This window comes from Aquarana catesbeiana, linkage group LG11 (genome assembly GCF_042186555.1).
Source record: "Aquarana catesbeiana isolate 2022-GZ linkage group LG11, ASM4218655v1, whole genome shotgun sequence".
Taxonomy (NCBI): domain Eukaryota; kingdom Metazoa; phylum Chordata; class Amphibia; order Anura; family Ranidae; genus Aquarana; species Aquarana catesbeiana.
The window spans coordinates 14471975-14496524 of NC_133334.1; the positions used below are offsets into that span (position 1 = coordinate 14471975).

The 24550-nt window shown below is 43.0% G+C and overlaps 1 protein-coding gene across 1 annotated transcript in view; it reads right to left on the reverse strand.

The window, feature by feature from the left end:
• Positions 1 to 855: 855 nt before the first annotated feature.
• Positions 856 to 24550, reverse strand: part of LOC141111849 (uncharacterized) — a 270686-nt gene continuing 246991 nt past the window's right edge. Inside the window, exons 7-9 of the mRNA XM_073604011.1 lie at positions 21660 to 22109; positions 9393 to 9890; positions 856 to 7474 (exon numbers count right to left, since the gene is read on the reverse strand). Coding sequence (XP_073460112.1) covers positions 7410 to 7474; positions 9393 to 9890; positions 21660 to 22109 — 1013 coding nt within the window. The 3' untranslated portion in view covers positions 856 to 7409. The remainder of the gene's footprint in view (positions 7475 to 9392; positions 9891 to 21659; positions 22110 to 24550) is intronic.

Genomic DNA, 24550 nt, shown 5'->3' on the forward strand with positions numbered 1-24550 from the left:
ACCCACTCTAGCTCTCCTTGAAGCAGGCACCTCTACCTCCTCAACCCCTCCTACCTCCCCCCCGCCCCTTTCCTCTTTCTCTCTTCCTTTTCTACCTCAATCTATTTTTCTCTCTCTCTTCTTTTCTTTACCTCAAAATCCACTCTCCCTATCAGCACCTGCTGGTGAGTAGATTGGATGTGAATGTTACAAGAATCCCTCTCTCCCATTTTATTACACTGTGTTGTTTTTTGGCACAAGTTGTTGTGGTTTTGCCACATTGCTTATGCTCAGTTGCCTCTGGAACAGATCCACTTTTTGTTCATGAGGAAAATTCTCTTTTCAGGTTATCAATGGGGGTTCATGTGTTATTATGTTCCCTCCTATTAATGTACTTCGACATGTTCTGTATCCAAAAACCAGGAGACCTTGAGGCCCTCACACAGTCTGAACCCATTTGGGTTGTTGGGGCTCCAAGGCAGATGGCGGTTTATTTCCCAACTGTCTATGTGCATTATGCCTCTTTAACATTTATGTCTCCCTCAGTTCTATCCTTGATAAATGCAGCAGATCTGTCCAAGCGATATTTGTTACCCTTGATCTGTTTGGATATCTTTTGTTAACACGCATACCACTATTACATTTTTTTTTTCATTCGATTCCCCTGCGAGGTATAATTCTTGTTACACTTATTTTTCTCTTACAATAAAAATTTTAAACTCCAAAAAAAAAAAAAAAGGAAACCCAAGATCCATCTCCCACTTAGCCACATATGATGGCGGGTCTGAGTTGTGTTTAGTAATGATGAGTGTAAAGAGTTGAAATAAGTCCCTTAGTGTGTGGGTCACGTTTACATATATTTTCAAAGCACGTTAATTTTGTTTTTTAAATTCTATATTTTATTTTAAGCTATTTTATACAACAAACATAATTCAATTGCATGCACATCATAAAATACAACATGACATTTTAAGTAAGTTCTATTTTAAGTAAGTATACAAAATCTTTAAAGTCACCATTCTTATTTTATATATTTCTAATGAAAGTATAGACTTTGACCTGTGTCATCCTAGCTTTTTTACAACAACAAAAAAGGAAAAAAAAACGCAAAAGCCCCTATTCCTCCTCTACTAGCGCACAGCCATATTCCCTTGAACAGACAAAGAGGGACCATCGTGTCCATTTTTTATTACATTTCTCCTCTCTACCTTGCGCAATTGCAATATCTTTTTCCATAGCATATATGTTGGCTATATTTTTGATCCACAACGAGATCGAGGGAGGTGATTCCTGCTTCCATAGGGCTGGAACACATGCCTTAGCTGCATTTAGAAATGAACGATCATTGAATTCCTATATTTACGTTTTGAAAGATCTGAGAGATGAAGAAGGTATCTGACAGGATCAGAACCCAGATCATGATCAGTAAGCTGGCCTATGATATCTCGCATTGTAGACCAGAATTCCTCCATTTTCCGACAGGACCAAAAAATATGGAGCATATTACCCTCTGCCTCCAAACAGCGCCCGCATGTATTCATCCTTTCCGGATAGATTTTATGTAACAATGATGGGACTCTGTACCACCGTGTGAGGATTTTGTAGCATAGCTCTTGATACTTACTGGCCATTGAATAGTAATGGGCAAAATATAGAATATAGCCCCGCTGCTCTTCAGAGAGTATAATGTTCAAATCTCTTTCCCATTTCTGGAGGAATCCTGGAACAAAGCCCTCAGGCGAGTGTATTAGCAGTTTGTATATCTCGGATACCCCGTGTGAAGACGGTTCTTCTACCAAACATAGATTTTCCAAAGACGTATTTGAACGGTCTGACCATTCTCCGCAAAGACAACTTAGAAAGTGGGTAAGTTGCTGCATTCACCACGGATCCAGTGGCGGATCCTGTATTTCGACTGTATTTCCACCCTGGTCTTCAGCCTGGATTCTTCAAGGTAATCGCCTAGGCAAAGTTTACCTTGTCTCAAAGTTTGTTTAAAACAGCTGTCTGTATGGCCTGGGGGGAATGCCGGATTTCCCAATATTGGGTAGAGCCGAGTAATTTCCCCTTCTGTCTTAGAAAAGAGATGGCTTTGTTGTACCACTCTCAGAGTTGCCCCTATAAGGGGGTGATGTCGTAAGGTTCCAAGTGGTCTTAACCTTAACCATGGCACACTTTGAAGCGGAATCTGGGTACAAGATTGTTCAATCGCTACCCAGGCTTTCTGTCCCCCATCTCTACACTAATCTAGTACCCTAGCAAGGTGCACAGCCTGATAATATTGAATCAGGTATGGAAAAGCCATACCTCCCTGGGTTTTAGGCATAGCCAGGAGCTGGTGGGTTAAGCGTGGATGCTTTTTTGCCCAGATAAATCTGATAAAAATACTACGTAGTGATTTCAGAAAAGACCCCCGGAATGACTATTGTCTGAAAAAGTCTAAGTCTAAGTCTGAAAAAGATATAATAGTCTTGGAAGGATGTTCATTTTAGGAATAGCATTCCTACCCATCCAGGTAAAGGGACCTTTATTCCATCTCTCCAAGTCGGAAGAAAGTTCCTGCAGAATCGGTGGAAAGTTAGCTAGAATTTTTTTTCTATTGAGGGAGTCAATTTGACCCGTAGGTATGTCAGGTGGGAGGCTGCCCATGGAAAAGAGAATGGAGATTGAGGAGCTTGAACATGAGCAGGGGACAGCGTAATATTCAGCAATTCTGATTTTTGGATATTGATTTCAAAATTTGAAAGTGCAGTATACCGATTAACCACTTGCGACCGCCGCATGTACATATACGTCCTAACTTTGCCGGCTGATATCGTTGTTATGGCAGCAGCTAGCATAACATTAGTATTCCCGTTTTCGTGCGGCGGTCGGCTACAAGATAAAAGTGGTCTCTGCAGCGGATTCGCCACAAGATCACTTTTATTTCAATAGTTTTTTTATTGTTTTGAAAATGTTAAACAGTACAAATTGTAGACAATACAGAACGTGCACAATACATATTGTAAACAGTACAATTCGTATACAGTTTCGTGTATTTAGGTATTCTTCTACATCGCAATTTTGCCTTATATACCTTAACTATTGTTGATTATCGTTTATATGCTGGTATAAACTTCATACTAAATATCTATTTCGAGAATAAGCTAGTAAAACTTGGACTAGTGTTCCGTCTATATACGATTGGGTTGTACTAGTAGTAACCATGTTAAAGTACAATAAATAATAATAATTAAATAAAATATAAACAGAAAATATGCAGCTTTGTTTTCTTCATATGAGTGGGTTTTAGGTAATCAGGACGAAGATAAGTTTACCTTTGGTGGTTCTTAGCGTACCATTTTATCCATCTGGACCATTTGGATTGAGATTTCATATATTGACCCTGGGTTGCTGCAAACATACATTCGTAAGCCACAAGATCACTTTTATCGGTGGCGGGAGAGGGGCCCCCCTCCCGCCACAATCCGGTGCCCTCCGCCGCTTACCTCAATAACGGTGGAGGCGATCGCGTCTATCCTCTAGCTGTGCATGGAGACGAGTGAGGGGAAGATGGTGCCCACTCATCTCTATGACACTACAGGGCGGAAGCGACGTCAAAACGTCACTTCCGCCCATATGGTAGGGATGTTTACATTACTTGTAATAGGAATAAAAGTGACACTTTTTTTTTAAAACAGTGTAAAAATAAATAAAATCATATTAAATAAATAATAATAAAAAAAAATTTTCAAAATTTAAAAGTTTTTCGCCATTCCACGAGCGGGCGCAATTTTGAAGCGTGACATGTTGGGTATCAATTTACTCGGCATAACATTATCTTTCACAATATAAAAAAATTGGGCTAACTTTACTGTTGTCTTATTTTTTTATTCAAGAAAGTGATTTTTTTTCCAAAAAAAGCGCACTTGTAAGACCGCTGCGCAAATACGATGTGAAAAAAAGTATTACAATGACCGTCATTTTATTCTCTAGGGTGTTAGAACCCCCAAACATTATATATTGTTTTTTTCTAAGTAATTTTCTAGCAAAAAAACTGTTTTAAACATGTAAACACCTAAATTCCAAAACGAGGCTAGTCCTTAAGTGGTGTTAAACTCACTTAATAAATTTGGCAACGTGGTTTCTGGAGATGTAATAAAAAACAATATGTAATCCGCAAAACCTGCCGTTTTATGGTCTGACTTACCTATTAAGAAACCCTGAATATCAGTACTTCCTCGGACATATCGCAGGAATGGTTCCAAGGTTAGTATAAAGATCAATGGGGATAGAGGACATCCTTGTCTTGTGCTGTTACTCAAGTAAAAATATGGGGAGGACACCTCATTAATTCTAACAGCTGCAGATGGAACTGAGTATAGAACCTCTATTCATTTACTAAACGACTTCCCCACACCAATATAGGTTAACGTCTCCTTCAAGAATGTTCAATCCACCCTATCAAAGACCTTTTCTGCATCGGAGGATAACAAACATAAGGTTATTTTATGAAGATGAGCCAAATTAATAATATTTAAGGCTCTAGTAGCATTATCCTTCGCCTCCTTAGTAGGAATAAACCCGGCTTGATCAGGGTGGATGACATCTTGAAGGTGAAATTGTAGTCTTGATGTTAGTATATGTGTAAAAAATGTTAAATCTACATTTAATAGGGAAATAGGTTGATAATTCATACAGTGGGCATGGTCCTTACCTTCCTTGGGGATCACTGTAATATGTGCCCTTAGGGTGTCTATCGGTATAGGCCGATCTTCCAAAAGAGAGTTAAATGCCTTTATAAATCTGGGAGCTAAAATTGGAGCAAAGGCCTTATAGTAGGCTAGTGTGTACCCATCTGGCCCTGGGGCTTTATGAGGCTTAAGCATCTTAATCTTAATCGCCCTCATATATTCACCAGATGAGATTGGAACATTCATTGATTCAGAGGCGTCGTCGGGTATTGACGGTAGGTCCGAGGAGGAAAATTACTCCCGAATTAATTGTCGCTTTTGTACCAGCTGGCCAGTAGATAAATTTATCGATAATCTATAAAGGAATAGATAATACTCTTGAAAGACCTCTGCAACTTCCCTAGATATAAAGTGACGTTTCCCTCTATCAGAATCGATACATATTTTTCTCTGGGAGATTTCCCTAAGTTAATGGGCCAGCAATTTACCCGATTTATTACCATGTTCATACTGTATATTTCTGGCCCTTAATATCTGAATTTTAGTGTTGTGCCCAAGCAAAGATGCCAGTTTTTCTCGCTCCACCCTAAGGTCTACTGCTACAGAATAAGAAAGTAATTTTTTATGCTTAGATTCTTGGTTTGCCACCAGGTTTAATTGGGTTTGGAGGGCAACTTGCCTATTTTTCCACAGTTCAGTCGCCTTTTGAATCAGCAGACCACGCATAACACATTTATGTGTTTCCCATACCGTAAATGGAGAAATGTACTCTATATCATTGTCAATAAAAGTTCTGGTCAATGCCAAAGAAAAATCCTTTCGCAGTGGACCTTCTTGTACCAGAGATTCGTTAAATTTCCATGTCCATGATCTGGTTCTGGACTTATCCAACTGAAGATCAATAAGAGATGGAGCGTGGTCAGACACAGTCTGTATACCAATTGAAGAGCTCACTACCGCTGGTAATAGAGACTGAGACACCATTACATATTCAATTCTAGAGTAGCTGTCATGTGGTACTGAATAGAAAGTATAATCCCGTTAGCTTGGGTGCTGGACTCGCCAAATATCTACCAACCGTACAGTTTGAAGGGCTTTTTTTATACGTCTAAGATATGGATAAGACAGATGTGAGGAGGACTTGGAGGCGTCTAACAGTGGATCAAGAGCCACGTTAAGATCTCAGCCCAGTTTCAACCCCCCCCCTCCATAAAGCCGTGTAAAGTATTGAGAATTTAATCTAGACAGCTCAACTGTGCATGGTTAGGTAGATAGATAGAAGCTAAAGTAATTTGGCGGTCGGCCAGATCCCCCTTGAGGAACAAACAGCATCCATCTTGGTCACTCCTCTTTTCGACCAAAGACCATGGAATCGTCCCAAAAAAACAGGATACTCACCCCTCTCGTCTTAGAATCAGGGGCTGTACTATGAAATACAAATTGGTAACGATCATTCTGAATTTTTGGTATCTTCCCTAATGGAAAATGGGTTTCTTGTATAAATGTGATTTGTGTCAGCATACGCCAAAGTTCACGTAAAAAGGTTGTACGCTTCTCCGGTATATTCAACCCATTGACATTTAAAGATAAACAGCGTATATTAGTCATAGTGGGATCCAAAATCAGGACCCTGTGCACCAGTGGAGGGGGAACAGAGAAAAAAGAAAAAGAAAAAAAAAAAAAGAGGAAACGCAGAATTTAACAAAAGTGGCTTTCTATTGAGCCTGCGATCCCCTGCGATCTCCTCCTAGATAAGTCCAGGAAAGGAGAGCACCGGGAGACAAAACCTATGTAAGGGGAAGTGGAGACCCGACACCAGGGGAGGAGTCTCTCAGACCATATCACATATCAAAGTACCGATTCTCTATACTAACAGCAAAAAGGCTAGAGTATTTAAACATATAACATCGTCTCAAACAGAGACCAGAGGTTGAGCTAACTTAATATCTCTTATTTATACAATAGGAGGAGAGAAAAAAACAAAAAAACAAAAACAAAGGGAAAACCCCTATTCATGAATACATCTAAATACATCTACAGGTAAATATAACTCATATAACTCATATTAATACATGAATATGTATATAGAACCTCCCAGCAATATCCAGCAACCTGGAGCCTCAAGATAGATTCAATTCACGAACCTTCCCCCCGAGGGTCTCCAGTCATAGCCTACCCTCAGCCACAAATAAGCTGAGGCTGTTATAACTCGCAATAACTTATGCCGCGTACACACGAGCGGACTTGTGAACGGGCTAAACTCCGTTGGCATTTCCGACATAAAGATTTAGAACGTGTTCTATATCTGAGTCCGTCGGAAATGCCGACAGAAAAAGTCTGATGGGGCATACACACGGTCAGAATGTCCGACCAAAATCTCCTTTTTCTGTCAGAAAGTCCGGCCGTGTGTACGGGGCATTAGTTTCCACTGACCTCAGTGGAAGTATTCGCTTAACATGAATCCATCCCCAGGCTGCCTAAGTTGTATGGTTCGCTACATACTCCTAGATGACTTATGTACACAATCTCAAACTCAGACCAGGATCTTCCGCTGTGCCTGTAGATAAACATAGATACATACATGTTCCTAATAACCCAGTCTGCATGTAAAAAAAAAAAAAAAAAGCACGTTAATTTATCTTCCTTGTATATAGGGCATAACAATGTTTTTAATCTGAAGATATCGAGAGAGCTCTGAATTAGGACGTTTGTGACTTTCACATAAGTCGGGGAAAGTTTTGAATGAAGTAGAGGATGCTAAAACATCTTAGGTTCATTTACAACGTGTTTGTTCCATCTTCTCCATAAACTGGGTTTATCACCTGAAAATGAAGAAATGTGTCATTGTTAGGGTATCTTGTAAACAGAACAGATTACAAATAGATCTGATGCTGACACTAACTGACATTTATACTGCCACTAACTCACTCTGACACTAACTGACACTATGGCTGCTTTTACACTGATAAGTGTTTGCTGTCAGGATTGTGGATGGTGTATATGTGTCACCAAGGTTTCTCATCTACCAATGGTCAGCGGCTCCAGGACTTGTGACTTTTATAGAGAAAACAAACTTTATGTTTTCTCAGACCTTAGGAAGTTCTGGTCTAGGTCCGGGAGTTCTGAGGCTGTATAAAGCTTTGGGTGGGATAAAGCCTCCATCCATAGGTCCACATCTTGCCTGTTAAGTAGACCTCATTAAAGGGGAGCTCCAACCATAAGGGGAAGCTCAGCTTATTTACTTCCTTCCACCCTCTGCTGCCACATTTGGCACCTTTTGGGGGTGGGGGGGAGCAGGTACCTGTTTCTGACAGGCGAGGTCTCCTGGAAGTTTGGCCCTCCTCCTCCTACCCCTGATGCCGGAGCCATTCACAAAGCGCAGGGTGCTTTGCGCATGCGCAGTAGGGAACCGACCGTGAAGCTGCAAGTCTTCACTGCCGGTTTCCCTTATGCCCCGTACACACGGTCGGACATTGATCGGACATTCCGACAACAAAATCCATGGATTTTTTCCGACGGATGTTGGCTCAATTTTGTCTTGCATACACACGGTCACACAAAGTTGTCAGAAAATCCCATCGTTCTGAACGCGGTGACGTAAAACACGTACATCGGGACTATAAACGGGGCAGTGGCCAATAGCTTTCGTCTTAATTTATTCTGAGCATGCGTGGCATTTTGTCCGTCGGATTTGTCTACACACGATCGGAAATTAAAGGATCAGATTTTGTTGTCTGAAAATTTTATAGCCTGCTCTCAAACTTTGTGTGTCGGAAATTCCGATGGAAAAAGTCAGATGGAGCCCACACACGGTCGGAATTTCCGACAACAAGCTCCGATCGCACATATTCCGTCGGAAAGACCGACTGTGTGTACAGGGCATTAGAAGAAATAACAGCGTCAGCACCCGAGAGCCAATTGAAAAATCATCTGGGGCGCGGATATCGCGGGCTCCCCGGACAGGTAAGTGTCCAAATATTAAAAGTCAGCAGCTACAGTATTTGTGCAGGATTTGTAGCTGCTGACTTTTAATTTTTTTGGTGAGGGGGTCTAAGGGTTCTCTCTCTTTCTCTCTGCTCTGGGATTCTGCTAAGTAAAAAGGCTGATCACTGACAGAACACTAAAAAGGTAAAAGTGTTACCTGGAGGTTTTGGAGAACTCATTAGGGGGCATTGTGTTAGTTAGGAACTGACATACGTTTATTAAAGTGATATTAAACACAAACCAAAAATCAAATATAATGCAGCTAACCAATTATTAGATGAGGCAGCTGCATTCATTTTCTTTTTTAGTTTTTTTCCCCTCTATTTTCACCTGGTGATCGGGTCAGTAAAGCACCTGATCATTGTAAGCACGACTGTCAGTGGTAAATGGGTTGTCTCAGCCTTCTAACTTCTACATCTGCAGGACAGCGTGTTCTGTTGAAAACTTACTGGCCAGATGAAAGAAAGAAAATAAATGCAGCCTAAGAATTGGTAAGCTGCAATACAGTAAATGTTTGCTTTTGGGTTTAATATCACTTTAAGTGGCTCAGACAAGCAGAATCATTCTTTGTTTTATACTACAGACATGAAAAGTCCTTCCACCTAATAACTACATTTTTTTGATGTCTTCGCAATAAAATTACAGGACAAAAAAACTTGAACTGTGTCTGGAGTGAGTGTGTATTATATTATATATTTCACATTTATACATCTAGAATTTCTTACATTTCTTCAGGTACAGATAATCAGATCTCACCTTTGATCACATTTAGAGCTCGATATTTATACCTGGGCCATCTCATTACAGCGTGAGTGACTTCCAGAATAAGTATGGCGCCGTCATCTGTATCTATGTTTGGAGTTAGAGAAATTCTGCATTCACCTTTGTACCCTCCATTTTCTGTTTTTGTCATCTTCACTTCCATCTCCACTGGTAACATTGTATCATTCACAGCGTCTTCCATCTCCACTGGTAACATTGTATCATTCACAGCGTCTTCCATCTCCACTGGTAACATTGTATCATTCACAGCGTCTTCCATCTCCACTGGTAACATTGTATTGTTCCCATCTGATGGACGGTCCATTGATGACCATGAGTGGATGAGATGTTTTTTCGTGTCATTACGTCTTTTCAGGTATAAATTTATGTGAATATCCTGTGGCCTGAATTCGGTTATCTCACAGGATAGAGTTGTCTTCTTCATATGAGGACTCCACGTCTCCCCAATGATGTCTGATACAATAACGTTAACTGTAAAACAATGAGAAGGATCAATAATGACTTCACTAAAATCAGGATAAGGCCGGGTACATGTGATGGTTTTTCATTATCTCTCTGCATCTCTCAAAATGTTCTTTTTGGTGTTTTTTTTGTGCCTATAAATGGTCCTCTTCTAATGTGCCTGTAAACACCTATGTGATTGCAAAAACAAACCAAAAAAACACTGAAAACCTGTATAAATGGCCTTTTTCTGAGCTCCATGAAGCCTAAAAGGAGATTTCTGTATTGTCTCACACTGTCATACAATATTGTGAGCCTCCCAAAGAGGCAAAAGATTTACTCTACACTTGTCTGGCACAAATAGAGATCAATGTAAAGTGATGTTAATCTGGATTTGACTGGTCCATTGCAATTCACAGAACAATTTGCTTATCTTTAGCAGTAATTGGCAATGGGCTTTCACAGTAAAGTCTTCTTGAGTCACCAGCTATACTGGAAATGAACACCCACCAAGAGTCATATACAGTGGGGACGATAAGGATTCAGACCCCCTTAAATTTGTCACTCTTTGTTATATTGCAGCCATTTGCTAAAATTATTTAAGTTAATTGTTTTTCCTCATTAATGTACACACAGCACCCCATATTGAATGAAAAACACAGAATTGTTGACATTTTTGCAGGTTTATTAAAAAAGAAAAACTGAAATATCACATGGTCCTAAGTATTTAGACCCTTTGCTGTGACACTGATATATTTAACTCAGGTGCTGTCCATTTCTTCTGATCATCCTTGAGATGGTTCTACACCTTCATTTGAGTCCAGCTGTGTTTGATTATACTGATTGGACTTGATTAGGAAAGCCACACACCTGTCTATATAAGACCTTACAGCTCACAGTGCATGTCAGAGCAAATGAGAATCATGAGGTCAAAGGAACTGCCTGAAGAGCTCAGAGACAGAATTGTGGCAAGGCACAGATCTGGCCAAGGTTACAAAAAAATTCTGCTGCACTTAAGGTTCCTAAGAGCACAGTGGCCTCCATAATCATTAAATGGAAGACATTTGGGACGACCAAAACCCTTCCTAGAGCTGGCCGTCCGGCCAAACTGAGCTATCGGGGGAGAAGAGCCTTGGTGAGAGAGGTAAAGAAGAACCCAAAGATCACTGTGGCTGAGCTCCAGAGATACAGTCAGGAGATGGGAGAAAGTTGTAGAAAGTCAACCATCACTGCAGCCCTCCACCAGTCGGGGCTTTATGGCAGAGTGGCCCGACGGAAGTCTCTCCTCAGTGCAAGACACATGAAAGCCCGCATGGAGTTTGGTAAAAAACACCTGAAGGACTCCAAGATGGTGAGAAATAAGATTCTTTGGTCTGATGAGACCAAGATGGAACTTTTTGGCCTTAATTCTAAGCGGTATGTGTGGAGAAAACCAGGCACTGCTCATCACCTGTCCAATACAGTCCCAACAGTGAAGCATGGTGGTGGCAGCATCATGCTGTGGGGGTGTTTTTCAGCTGCAGGGACAGGACGACTGGTTACAATCGAGGGAAAGATGAATGCGGCCAAGTACAGGGATATCCTGGACGAAAACCTTCTCCAGAGTGCTTAGGACCTCAGACTGGGTTGAAGGTTTACCTTCCAACAAGACAATGACCTTAAGCACACAGCTAAAATAATGAAGGAGTGGCTTCACAACAACTCCGTGACTGTTCTTGAATACTTAGGACCATGTGATATTTCAGTTTTTCTTTTTTAATAAATCTGCAAAAATGTCAACAATTCTGTGTTTTTCTATCAATATGGGGTGCTGTGTTTACATTAATGAGGAAAAAAAAATAACTTAAATGATTTTAGCAAATGGCTGCAATATAACAAAGAGTGAAAAATTTAAGGGGGTCTGAATACTTTCCGTCCCCACTGTATATTTGGGAAAGTTACCAAGGTGTCTTTATTTGCTAAACACTTGGGTGGCTTTTTTTGTGTGAATGAGTAGGGGTACCCAATACTTATTCACAAAGGGAGGGGCTGGTACATGGGAGCCCCTTATTAATAAAAGGGGCTTTCAAACTCCAATAAGCCCCCCCTTCTGACCAGCTAACCTGCATGCTCAGCTTTACTAGTAATCAACGACTTATAGCGGGACTGCGACATTGCGGCGGACAATCGGAACACTAGCTGACACTTTTTCGGGACCACTGAATACAGTGATCAGTGCTAAAAATATGCACTGTCACTGTACTAATGACACTGGCCAGGAATGGGCTAACATCAGGGGCGATTAAAGGGTTAAATGTGTGCCAGACCAGTGCTTTACTACTGTGGGGGAGGTTCTTGTACTAGGAGAAGGCATGGATTGGTGCCTCTGCTTAGCAGAGACACACGATCCATGCCTTCTGTACTGACAGAACAACAATCTGCCTTATTTACATAGACTGCCATTCTGCCTGTGTAATGAAGCATCAGCAGGTGCCGGTGGACATCAAGTCCACAATATCCACCAATCAGCTCCTGCTGTGTCTCTGTGGGAGTGGGAGTGGGCCAGCGGCTGCGAGCGCACACCCCAGAACCCGAAGTGCAGGGTCACACACTAGGTACGTGATCCTGTGCAGCAGAGCCATTGAAGAAAAGTTGCTGTAAAGTGTCTCATGTTCTCTGGTGAGCTCTATATAAGAAATAGAGAGTTCATTGAGCAGATCTGTGCGAGAACCCAGAGAGGCAATTTCCTGAGATAATGTGGATGTGGACTTTTGAAGCTCACTCTGAAATTTAGTTAGTAATTTGAACCATAGCGATTCCAGGCTTTGGTCACGGTCAGCTTTAGTCAGGGGAGAGGAGCACTGTCATTGGAGGAGCACTGATCCACCTGCAGAGGCTCCGATGGCAGAGAAGGAGCAGCAGTGGGGAAGGGCTGTGAGCCGATGCCATGCTGCACTGTTCCCGGGTCCTGAGGAGATAGTGGGTGAGCGATCTCTGTGCTCCTCCACTGCGTTTTTTTTTAATATATAGGCATACACGAGGGTGTCCCAAGGGCATTAATGTGTAGCAGGGTCTATGACAGAAACGAGGACCCCTGGAATCACATCCAAATCCCCTTGCGGATCCGGAGTGCTGATAAGAATTGGCTGCTCCGCTCCATGCTACGCATGCGCCCATCGACAATTTCAGTTTAAATTAGTTTTCTTCTCATTCAGATAGTTACATAGTTACATAGTAGGTGAGGTTGAAAAAAGACACAAGTCCATCAAGTCCAACCTATCTGTGTGATTATATGTCAGTATTACATTGTATATCCCTGTATGTTGCGGTTGTTCAGGTGCTCATCTAATAGTTTCTTGAAACTATCGATGCCCCCCCACTGAGACCACCGCCTGTGGAAGGGAATTCCACATCCTTGCCGCTCTTACAGTAAAGAACCCTCTATATAGTTTAAGGTTAAACCTCTTTTCTTCTAATTTTAATGAGTGGCCACGTGTCTTGTTAAACTCCCTTATGCGAAAAAGTTTTCTCCCTTTTGTGGGGTCACCAGTACAGTATTTATAAATTTAAATCATATTCCCTCTCAAAGGGTCTCTTCTCCAGAGAGAATAAGTTCAGTGCTCGCAACCTTTCCTCATAACTAAGATCCTCCAGACCCTTTATTAGCTTTGTTGCCCTTCTTTGTACTCGTTCCATTTCCAGTACATCCTTCCTGAGGACTGGTGCCCAGAACTGGACGGCATACTCCAGGTGCAGCCGGACCAGAGTCTTGTAGAGCGGGAGAATCGTTTTATCTCTGGAGTTGATCCCCTTTTTAATGCTGTCTGTTTATGTATAAATATGACCAATTGTTCATTTGAATAGAAAAAGTGCCCTGATTGTACACAAGTTTCCTTATGCGGCAACTTCTCAGGGTCTTTTAATCTTCTGTGATGATGGGTTCATCCAGAGGTTATTCAGCTAACCCATTGAGAAAATAATCTATCTTCACACTTCTCTTTTATAGTTGTGCCATATAGGCACAAAATCCAAGGATCACAAAATCCAAGGATCACATTCAGGTTTTCAAGAGGGATAAATCAGGCATCTAATTTCTGGACTACCTATCACATTACTTGAGACCCTGAAGTGCCAGGACAGGAGAACCCCCCCACTAATTGACCCCATTTTGCAAAACAAAAACCGCAAGGTATTTTCTAATGCCCTGTACACACGGGCAGACTTTTCGGCAACAAAGATCCGACAGTCTTTCCGACGGACTTTCAACGGACTTTTGACGGACTTCCGATGGACTTTCTAACGAACGGATTTGCCTACACACGATCACACCAAAGTCCGACGGATTCGTACGTGATGACGTACGACCAGACTAAAATAAGGAAGTTGATAGCCAGTAGCCAATAGCTGCCCTAGCGACGGTTTTCGTCCGTCAGACTAGCATACAAACGAGCAGATTTTTCGACCAGACTTGAGTCCGTATGACAAATTTGAAACATGTTCCAAATCTAAATGTCCATCAAATTTTTCGGTTGAGATCTGGATCTCAAATTTTCCGACAACAAAATCTGTTCTCGTAAATTCCGATTGTGTGTACACAATTCCGACGCACAAAGTTCTACGCATGTTCTCAATCAATTACGAGACGGAAGCGCACGGTCTGGTAAATCTAGCGTTCGTAATGAAGATAGCACATTTGTCACTCTGCAAATTTTAAAATCTTTTAATGCAGCGCATTCTCTTCTTCTTTATAATGCTAGAATAATGAAGTTGTTTTGCTGCTCATAATCACACAGAGTTCTGACAAACTGATTTCTTTGTTATGTTTTGTTATCTTATGAATAATTGTTTTTTTTTTTTTTCATCAGATCTCCATAATAATGTTTAGAATTTTTGGTTATAGTGTTTTTTTTTATAGTGATCTCCATAATTTTTTTCTTTTGTTTTGTGTGTCAAGTTACCAAAACAGCATTATTATCTTGTATTTTTTAACCTCAAGGAGGTTGGTTGGTGCCCCTTGGCCCTTGGCCCTTCAGGTCTGGTATGGATATTAAGGGGAACCCCACGCCAAAATGAAAAAAAAAATGGCATGGGGGTCCTTCTCAAAATCCATACCAGACCCTTCAGATCTAGTATGGATTTTAAGGGGAACCCCGTGCCACTATTTAAAAAAAATGGCGTGGGGGTCCCCCTAAAAAACCATACCAGACCCTTATACAAAGAACGCAACCTGGCAGACCGCAGGAAAAGAGGGGGGGCACCCCCCTCCTGAACTGTACCAGGCCACCTGCGCTCAACATGGGGAGGATGTCCCCATGTTGATGGGACAAGGGCCTCATTCCCACAACCCTTGCCCGGTGGTTGTGGGGGTATGCAGGGGGGCTTATCGGAATCTGGAAGCCCCCTTTAACAAGGGGACCCCCAGATCCCGCCCCCTTTTGTGAAATGGTAATGGGGTACAAAAGAATCCCTACCATTTCACAAAAAAAGTGTCAAAAACGTTAAAAAAGACAAGAGACGGTTTTTGACAATTCCTTTATTAATGTCTTCTTCTTTCCCCGCTTCTTCTTCTATCCTTCTCTGGTCTTCATTCGGTTTTCTTCCTCCATCTTGTTCTTCCCCGCTTCTTCCTCTTCTTCCTCCGATCCTCTGCTTCTTCCTTTGGTCTTCTCGTCCGCATCTTCCTCCGGCTTCTTCTTCCCCGCTTCATTCTCCGGACGATCCGCCTCAATGGGAGGTTCCCGCTGTGTGACGCTTCTGTTCTTTTGAGAGTTCTTATATAACTGAGGGCGGGGCCACCCAGTGACCCCATTGTCATTTTTCTCTCGGACTGTTGTAAACATGGGCTATATTGAATTGTCGGGTCTCTGCAATACTCATAAAAGGCATTGAAAAAAATGGCCTGGGGTTCCCCCACGGTGCATTACCAGGCCCTATGGGTCTGCTATGAATATTAAGGGGAACCCTGAACCAAAATTAAAAAAAAAATGCATGGGAGTCCCCCCAAATTCCATGCCAGGCCCTTCAGGTCTGGTATGGATATTAAGGGGAACCCCGCGCCAATTTTTTTTTAAAAATGGCGTGGGGGTCCCCCTAAAAATCCATACCAGACCCTTATCCAAGCACGCAACCTGGCAGGTCACAGGAAAAGAGGGGGGGAAGAGAGAGTGCCCCCCTCCTGAACCGTACCAGGCCACATGCGCTCAACATGGGGAGGATGTCCCCATGTTGATCGGACAAGGGCCTCATTCCCACAACCCTTGCCCGGTGGTTGTGGGGGTATGCGGGCGGGGGAGGTTCACACTGTGTGATGCTTCTGTTCTTCTGACAGTTCTTATATAACTGAGGGCGGGGCCACCCGGTGACCCCACCCCCCACTGACATCATGGGGAAAGCCATAGGGAAGTTCCCGTGAAGTCCCCATGCACCAGAGGCATCATAACTGCCCTCAGTTATATAAGAACTGTCAGAAGAACAGAAGCGAAGGAAGAAGCAGAGGATTGGAGGAAGAAGAGGAAGAAGCGGGGGGAAGAACAAGATGGAGGAAGAAAACTGAATGAAGACCAGAAGAAGATGGAAGAAGAAGCAGGGAAATAAGAAGACATTAATAAAGGAAAAAAAGTCTCTTGTCTTTTTTAACATTTTTTTGTGAAATGGTAGGGATACATTGGGCCCTTTCTATGGCGAACAGGCGTGAGAACGTTGTGTCTGCCATGTTATCCTTAAGCCAGAATTCCAGGAAATCTTCCGGCTGTTTAACCTCTGCTTTTTCAGGGAAACCTACAAAGCGAACATTGTTCCTTCTTTGTTTGTCTTCCATGTCTCCCAGCTTGTCAGTATGAGCAGTCACTTCTCTGTGTAGAGTTTGTACTTTGCCTTCTAAGTGGCAAACTACATCTTCCAAATCACTATTCCTTTGCTTAGCTTCTGAGGCCCTTTCTCTAATGGTCTGTACATCTTGCTTTAGGAATGAAATTTCTGTCCTCATTCCATCAATATGTACAGTCAATGTAGTTTGGCAAGTGTATATAGCCTCCATAATTTGTTTCAGGGAGGGTTCCTCTTCCCTCTCTGTCAGCGCCAATTCCCCTAGATCTTTGCAGGACATTCTATCCAGGGATAAACCTCTTCTAATCCCCTTAGATCTGTGGGGTAGCGGGCTTACCTCATCAGGGTGTGTGGGCGAATGATAAGCTCCGCTGTGTATTACTGGGGCCCTGTTCCACTGCCTCGTGTTCACTGCCATCTTGGGATCCCCAGGCATAGAGGGACAGGCGGTCCGCGGAAGATTCCATAGGTGCCCGTATTTCACCATATCCCAATGCTCTGCCAGGTCCAGGTAGTGTAGGATCCTGCTGTGCAGGATCCGTGTCTCTGACACTCAGGATATCAGCAGGATAAGTCGTCCCGGCCGGAGCTCCTTCACAGCGCTGCTCACATGTCGGCCGCTAGCTCCACCCTCCCCCCGAATAAAGTACATCTTAACACCACAATACCATCCACACTGGATACATAAGGGACATTTAAAAATGGCCTAAAGACACCTCTGTATGAGGGACTCTTTAGCAAAACTATAACTATCGCTCTACCAAAACTACAGGACAGTGCCACTGGGGAATTACCTGCAAAACTGATGATAGGTCGACTCGTGTTCTATGAACTCCACTTACAAGTTTGAAGCCATCAAAAAAAGAATCAGAACCCCTAAAACTACAAGCTAGATAACTACCCTCATTCCTGTCCAGTGGGTGAGGTTAAGGAAGCCACCAACCAAGTCAAAGTTTAACCTCAGTCTATCGTCTATAAAATCCTAGTCATGAGTACTGAACATCTTACCCTCTCCTCTTTATCATAACATGGGGGGGGGGGGATGTTCTCTAGTCCATAGAGATGAAGTGCAAAGTGCTGGTAATACTGCTTGGGATTTCAGTGCAGCACATAAAGTTAGGCGCTCACTGGATTTCTGTCAGGATCAATAGGTAATATTTTGCACTTATTAAACAAAGCAAAATCATTTCAATGGTATATTTAACAGAACAAAAGGAAGTTTGTGTTTAGGGTTTACATACATTTTAGGGTGCTTTTTATTTCATTTGTATAGCTATTCGTCCAGTGAAACTGCTGGTACATTCTATTTGTGTGAATGAGGCTAAATCAAATGTTCTCAGGCTATTTCCTTTACAGGTCAAATGCTATTCATAAAAAAGTGGTCCATGAAAATACTGCATTATAACCATTTGATAGAACTGATGATCATAGAAAATAAGTATTTACAACAGTCCTCAGCTCCATCTTGTGGCCATAATGAGGTATTTTCCCAAACCATTCTATGTTTTATGAATGATTAAAATTTGACTTGTAGAGGAAATAGAAGGAGAAGATTGAATTTTGTCCCATTCACCCAGAATAAATGTACCAACTGTTTTACTGAACAAATAGTTATGATATATTTATTTATAAATACACTCTGTGGTTAAAATTTTAATCCTAAAATCATATATTTAATTCCACATTGTAATTTAATTATTTCTATGTAATCCGAACATTCTTGAAGTTTAAAAACATACTTTTTGAAGAATCCTACACATTTTTTTTCCTTACATTCTGTGGCATACAATCACTATGTCCTATGAGTAGGTGCTGCTGTGTCACACATATCACAGAGCCTGCTTTGTAAACTACAGAGGAACTCATAGGAGAAGTTTCAGGAGGTGAAGTCAGTACAGGAATCACTGCTTGCAATTAGGGATGAGCTTCGAGTTCGAGTCGAACTCATGTTCGACTCGAACATTGGCTGTTCGCAAGTTCGCCGAACAGCGAACAATTTGGGGTGTTCGCGGCAAATTCGAATGCCACTGAACACCCTTTAAAAGTCTATGGGAGAAATCAAAAGTGCTAATTTTAAAGGCTTATATGCAAGTTATTGTCATAAAAAGTGTTTGGGGACCTGGGTCCTGCCCCAGGGGACATGGATCAATGCAAAAAAAAGTTTTAAAAACGGACGATTTTTCCGGAGCAGTGATTTTAATAATGCTTAAAGTCAAACAATAAAAGTGTAATATTCCTTTAAATTTCGTACCTGGGGGGTGTCTATAGTATGCCTGTAAAGGGGCGCATGTTTCCCGTGTTTAGAACAGTCTGACAGCAAAATGACATTTCGAAGGAAAAAAAGCCATTTAAAACTACCCGCGGCTATTGCATTGCCGACAATACACATAGAAGTTCATTGATAAAAACGGCATGGGAATTCCCCACAGGGAAACCCCGAACCAAAATTAAAAAAAAAAAAATGATGTGGGAGTCCCCCTAAATTCCATACCAGGCCCTTCAGGTCTGGTATGGATATTAAGGGGAACCCCGGCCAAAATTAAAAAAAAAACATGTGATGGGGTTCCCCCTAAATTCCATACCAGACCCTTCAGGTCTGGTATGGATTTTAAGGGGAACCCCGCGCCAAAAAAAAACAAAAAAAAACGGCGTGGGGTCCCCCCAAAAATCCATACCAGACCCTTATCCGAGCACGCAACCTGGCAGGCCGCAGGAAAAGAGGGGGGGACGAGAGTGCGGCCCCCCCCTCCTGAACCATACCAGGCCACATGCCCTCAACATTGGGAGGGTGCTTTGGGGTAGCCCCCCAAAACACCTTGTCCCCATGTTGATGAGGACAAGGGCCTCATCCCCACAACCCTGGCCGGTGGTTGTGGGGGTCTGTGGGCGGGGGGCTTATCGCAATCTGGAAGCCCCCTTTAACAAGGGGACCCCCAGATCCTGCCCCCCCCTGTGTGAAATGGTAAGGGGGTACTTACCCCTACCATTTCACTAAAAAAGTGTCAAAATAGTTAAAAATGACAAGAGACAGTTTTTGACAATTCCTTTATTTAAATGCTTCTTCTATCTTCCTTCTTCTTCTTCTGGTTCTTCCTCCGGCGTTCTCGTCCAGCATCTCCTCTGCGGCGTCTTCTATCTTCTTCTCCTCGGGCCGCTCCGCACCCATGGCATGGGGGGAGGCTCCCACTCTTCTCTTCATCTTCTTCTTCATCCTCTTCTCTTCTTCCTTCTTCTCTTCTTCTCTTCTTAATTTTCCTCTCCGGGCCGCTCCGCATCCATGCATGGAGGGAGGCTCCAGCTGTGTGTCTCCTCATCTGACGGTTCTTAAATAATGGGGGGCTTGACGGGACTTCCCTGTGACGTCACGGGGAATGCCACAGGGAAGTCCCGTCATGTCCCGTGCGTCAGAGGGGGCGGGGTCACCGGGTGGCCCCGCCCCTCGTTATTTAAGAACCGTCAGATGAGGAGACGCCGTCATGCAGCGGGAGCCTCCCTCAATGCATGGATGCGGAGCGGCCCGGAGAAGAAAATTAAGAAGAGAAGAAGAGAAGAGGATGAAGAAGAAGATGAAGAGAAGAGCGGGAGCCTCCCCCCAATGCCATGGGTGCGGAGCGGCCCGAGGAGAAGAAGATAGAAGACGCCGCGGAGGAGATGCTGGACGAGAACGCCGGAGGAAGAACCAGAAGAAGAAGAAGATGAAGGAAGATAGAAGAAGCATTTAAATAAAGGAATTGTCAAAAACTGTCTCTTGTCATTTTTAACTATTTTGACACTTTTTTAGTGAAATGGTAGGGGTAAGTACCCCCTTACCATTTCACACAGGGGGGGGCCGGGATCTGGGGGTCCCCTTGTTAAAGGGGGCTTCCAGATTCCGATAAGCCCCCCGCCCGCAGACCCACACAACCACCGGCCAGGGTTGTGGGGATGAGGCCCTTGTCCTCATCAACATGGGGACAAGGTGTTTTGGGGGCTACCCCAAAGCACCCTCCCAATGTTGAGGGCATGTGGCCTGGTACGGTTCAGGAGGGGGGGGGCTGCACTCTCGTCCCCCCCTCTTTTTCTGCGGCCTACCAGGTTGCGTGCTCGGATAAGGGTCTGGTATGGATTTTTGGGGGGACCCCACGCCATTTTTTTTTTTTTTTTGGCGCGGGGTTCCCCTTAAAATCCATACCAGACCTGAAGGGTCTGGTATGGAATTTAGGGGGACTCCCACATCATTTTTTTTTTTAAATTTTGGTTCGGGGTTTCCCTGTGGGGAATTCCCATGCCGTTTTTATCAATGAACTTCTATGTGTATTGTCGGCAATGCAATAGCCGCGGGTAGTTTTAAATGGCTTTTTTTCCTTCGAAATGTCATTTTGCTGTCAGACTGTTCTAAACACAGGAAACATGCGCCCCTTTACAGGCATACTATAGACACCCCCCAGGTACGAAATTTAAAGGGATATTACACTTTTATTGTTTGACTTTAAGCATTATTAAAATCACTGCTCCTGAAAAAACGGCAGTTTTTAAAACTTTTTTGCATTGATACATGTCCCCTGGGGCAGGACCCAGGTCCCCAAACACTTTTTATGACAATAACTTGCATATAAGCCTTTAAAATTAGCACTTTTGATTATTCATGTTCGTGTCCCATAGACTTTAACGGTGTTCGCGTGTTCGAGCGAACTTTTTTCCTGTTCGCATGTTCTGGTGCGAACCAAACAGGGGGGTGTTCGGCTCATCCCTACTTGCAATGTACCATGGAATATGTAGTCCTTGAAAATTGAGCAAAAGCATGCTGGGAATCCAGAAAGTTGAGGAAAGAGATGGCCAGCAGACAGACAGAACTCACAGCATGTTCAATTAAGCTTGTATTGGATTGACAGTTTTAACTATTATTTGTATTCTTATTACAATGCTGATGTTATAACATGAAAGTATATGCTGCGACCAGAGAACTTTTTAAGTATAAAACACATTTTCAGTACCTACAACATAACCATTACTTACCTACTTCACTGTGCACATTCAGATTTTTGCGTACAGATTCGGGAAATTTTAGAGAAGCGTGTTCCACTTCTACATCAAGCATGCCCTGATTATCTGTATCTGCACTCAGGGTTATAGTAATGGAGCAGAGACACTCGTACATTCCAGTCCAGGATTTTCTTATCTCAGCTTCCATTTCCACAGGTAACAATGTACGGCTTGCATCGACTTTCTTTAAAAGAGGCAGATTATGAGAATTGTCTCTCTGGTCTCCAGTCGTCAGTAAGTAATCAGAAGAATTATTGGATTCCCAGGAGGCAATAAGATGTTTTTTAATGTCATTACGTCTTTTCAGATATACATTTATCTGGATTTCTTTTTGTCTGAAATTTGTTATCTTCCAGGTTAGAGTTGTTCTCTTCATATGAGTAATAGAATAATCTCCTGAGATCTCAGATACAGTAAGATCACCTAGAAAAAACAATGAGAAGTTGTAAAATACATCTCCATTTCCTTTTACTCAATATGCCATAAGAATGTATTTAACTAATATTGCTATGGATAATTTTCTCACCACATCCCTTATAGCACAAATGCCAACCAAAAGAAAAAAGGAGTGATACGTTTTGAAGGTGCTAAATCTCAAGGAGTAACAAAAGCTCTCATATATACTACTAAAAACATATATTCACATCACATCCACAAAAGCCGGGTACTGAGTTACTTTGCCTGCAGGAGGTGTGTTACTGGCCAGATCACCAGTGAAAACAGAGGAAAAAGCCTAAAAAAAAAAAAAAAAATGAATGCAACAACCACAGCTAATGATTGATCTGTGCAGTAATCCGGAGTGGAATTTGCCTCTGTGAAGGAACTTCCTGTAATAAAGACCGGTCTCTGCCACTCTTTCTATTTGTACAGGAGGTTCGGGGCCGCTCTGTGCAATAAAATTACACAGAGCAGGAGGTGTTTTACTGGCCAGATCACCAAAGAAAAAAAAAACCCCTGATACAGCCAGCACATCTAATGATTGGTAAAATACGGATCCCATCCAATATACAGAGAGATAGCATACAAGATATTAGTCAGCCATAGTCGTCTTCTTGCCTGGATGGTTTGATTCTAATTTAAAGCACTGAATACTGTCTGTTCCTGGAGGAGATGTGATGGCTGATTGCTGATTAGGGATGAGCTTCAAGTTCAAATCGAACCCATGTTCAGCTCGAACATCGCATGTTCGACTGTTCGTCGAATTTCGAATGTTATGGGCCGTTCACGCAAAATTCGATCACGGCCCATAATTCAGTGCATTACTGGCTGATGATTGGCCAAGCATGCACTATGACTTGCATGCTTGGCCAATCACAGCGCCGTCTGTACAGAGGAGTAGGACCTGGAGGAGGAGGAGGACTAGTAGGACCTGGAGGAGGAGGAGGAGAAGTAGAAGGACCTGGAGGAGGAGGACCATGTGTGAGGTCACAAATGTGGGTATCAGATGTAATTTGGCCCCTCAACCCCTTATTGAGAGCTTCCAAAATTAATGACTCACACATGAATTGTTGGTCCTCCTCCATCCGCTGCATTTTACACCCAATTATGCCAGCAAAGTCCTCCTCCACAGTGTGTGGTGCTCCTAGGGCCTCTGTAGCTTTCCAAAAGAGGCCTATGGCAGCCTCCTCTAGGGTACTCCTCTTCCTGCCACTTTCTCTTTGCAGGTGTAGGGGAGGGACCTGCATATCAGGCAGCCTGCTCGGCCCGGCCACCTCCTGGCTGCGACTTCCCTGTGTATGAAAAAGGGACATGGTTTTAGTTTTTGCATCATCAATCACAATCTCAAATTAGTACTCCAAACTAATATCTAGTTAACATCATTGATTGGACAACCTGAACTATTTAGAGGAATGCTATACCTGGCTCAAGCTGGGCTCCTCCACATGTTGCTGCCTGGAAGGTCCAGGTTGGGGGTCAGAAGCCTCAGCTGGGGGGAAGGAAGCATGGAAGGAAGACTGGAGAGTGATGACCTGGGTTCAGTCTGGCCTGCCAGAAAATGCAGCCTGTCATAGTACCACATCCTGGGGACATAGATGTCATCTGCTGCTCTGGATCTCTGCGAATCCTGGACTTTCTTGCGCTCCCTTAGGTATGTACTCCTCAGGCCACCAATTAGGATCTTCAAATAGGTCATGTCTGCCGTGGGGGTCACCTGCTTCACAATTTCAAACAATTGATCCAGCGCTGCCTTCCTCTTCGTTTGGTTCTTATAATGTGGGTGGTTGATCTCCCACAGACAAGGCAGCTCCCTGAACATATCAATGAAGACTGCCATGAAGTCGGTATCGTTCAAGATATTCATTTTCACTGCAAGACACAACACAAGACAAACCCTAATGTCAGGCAAAACTCTCCTAATCTAGTTACAATATAGGCCTCAATCTAGAAGCAGTATAGGCCCAAGTTTGGCTCTTACCTTCGTTATCACGATCGGCGCCTCCGATACTCCTTCGTCAGCTCACAGATCGTACATACTACACACCCGTGTTACGCTTTATACACACTGCGCATGCGTGTAACTCCGCCCACCCCTGACGTTCTTTCTAGTCTATTCCCCGCCCCTTTTTGTTTGGCGCAGTGGGTGAAGAGCACATGGTGGTGTCAGCGCATGCTAATTATAGCAACGAGGAGGAGGAAAGCCCGGATCCGGAAACGTCCCGATCCAGAAGGAGACGATTTAAGCCCTCAAATATGTCCTTTGGGGAGATGTTGGAGATGGTCGACATCCTGAAGAAGGCCAACTATGACGGGAAGTATGGACCTTACCCCAACCCCAATATCAGAAAGGCCAAGATCATGGCGAAAGTGGTCAAGAGTCTGCACCGGAATTTCGGGGTACGACGTTCGAAAGATCAGCTCAGGAA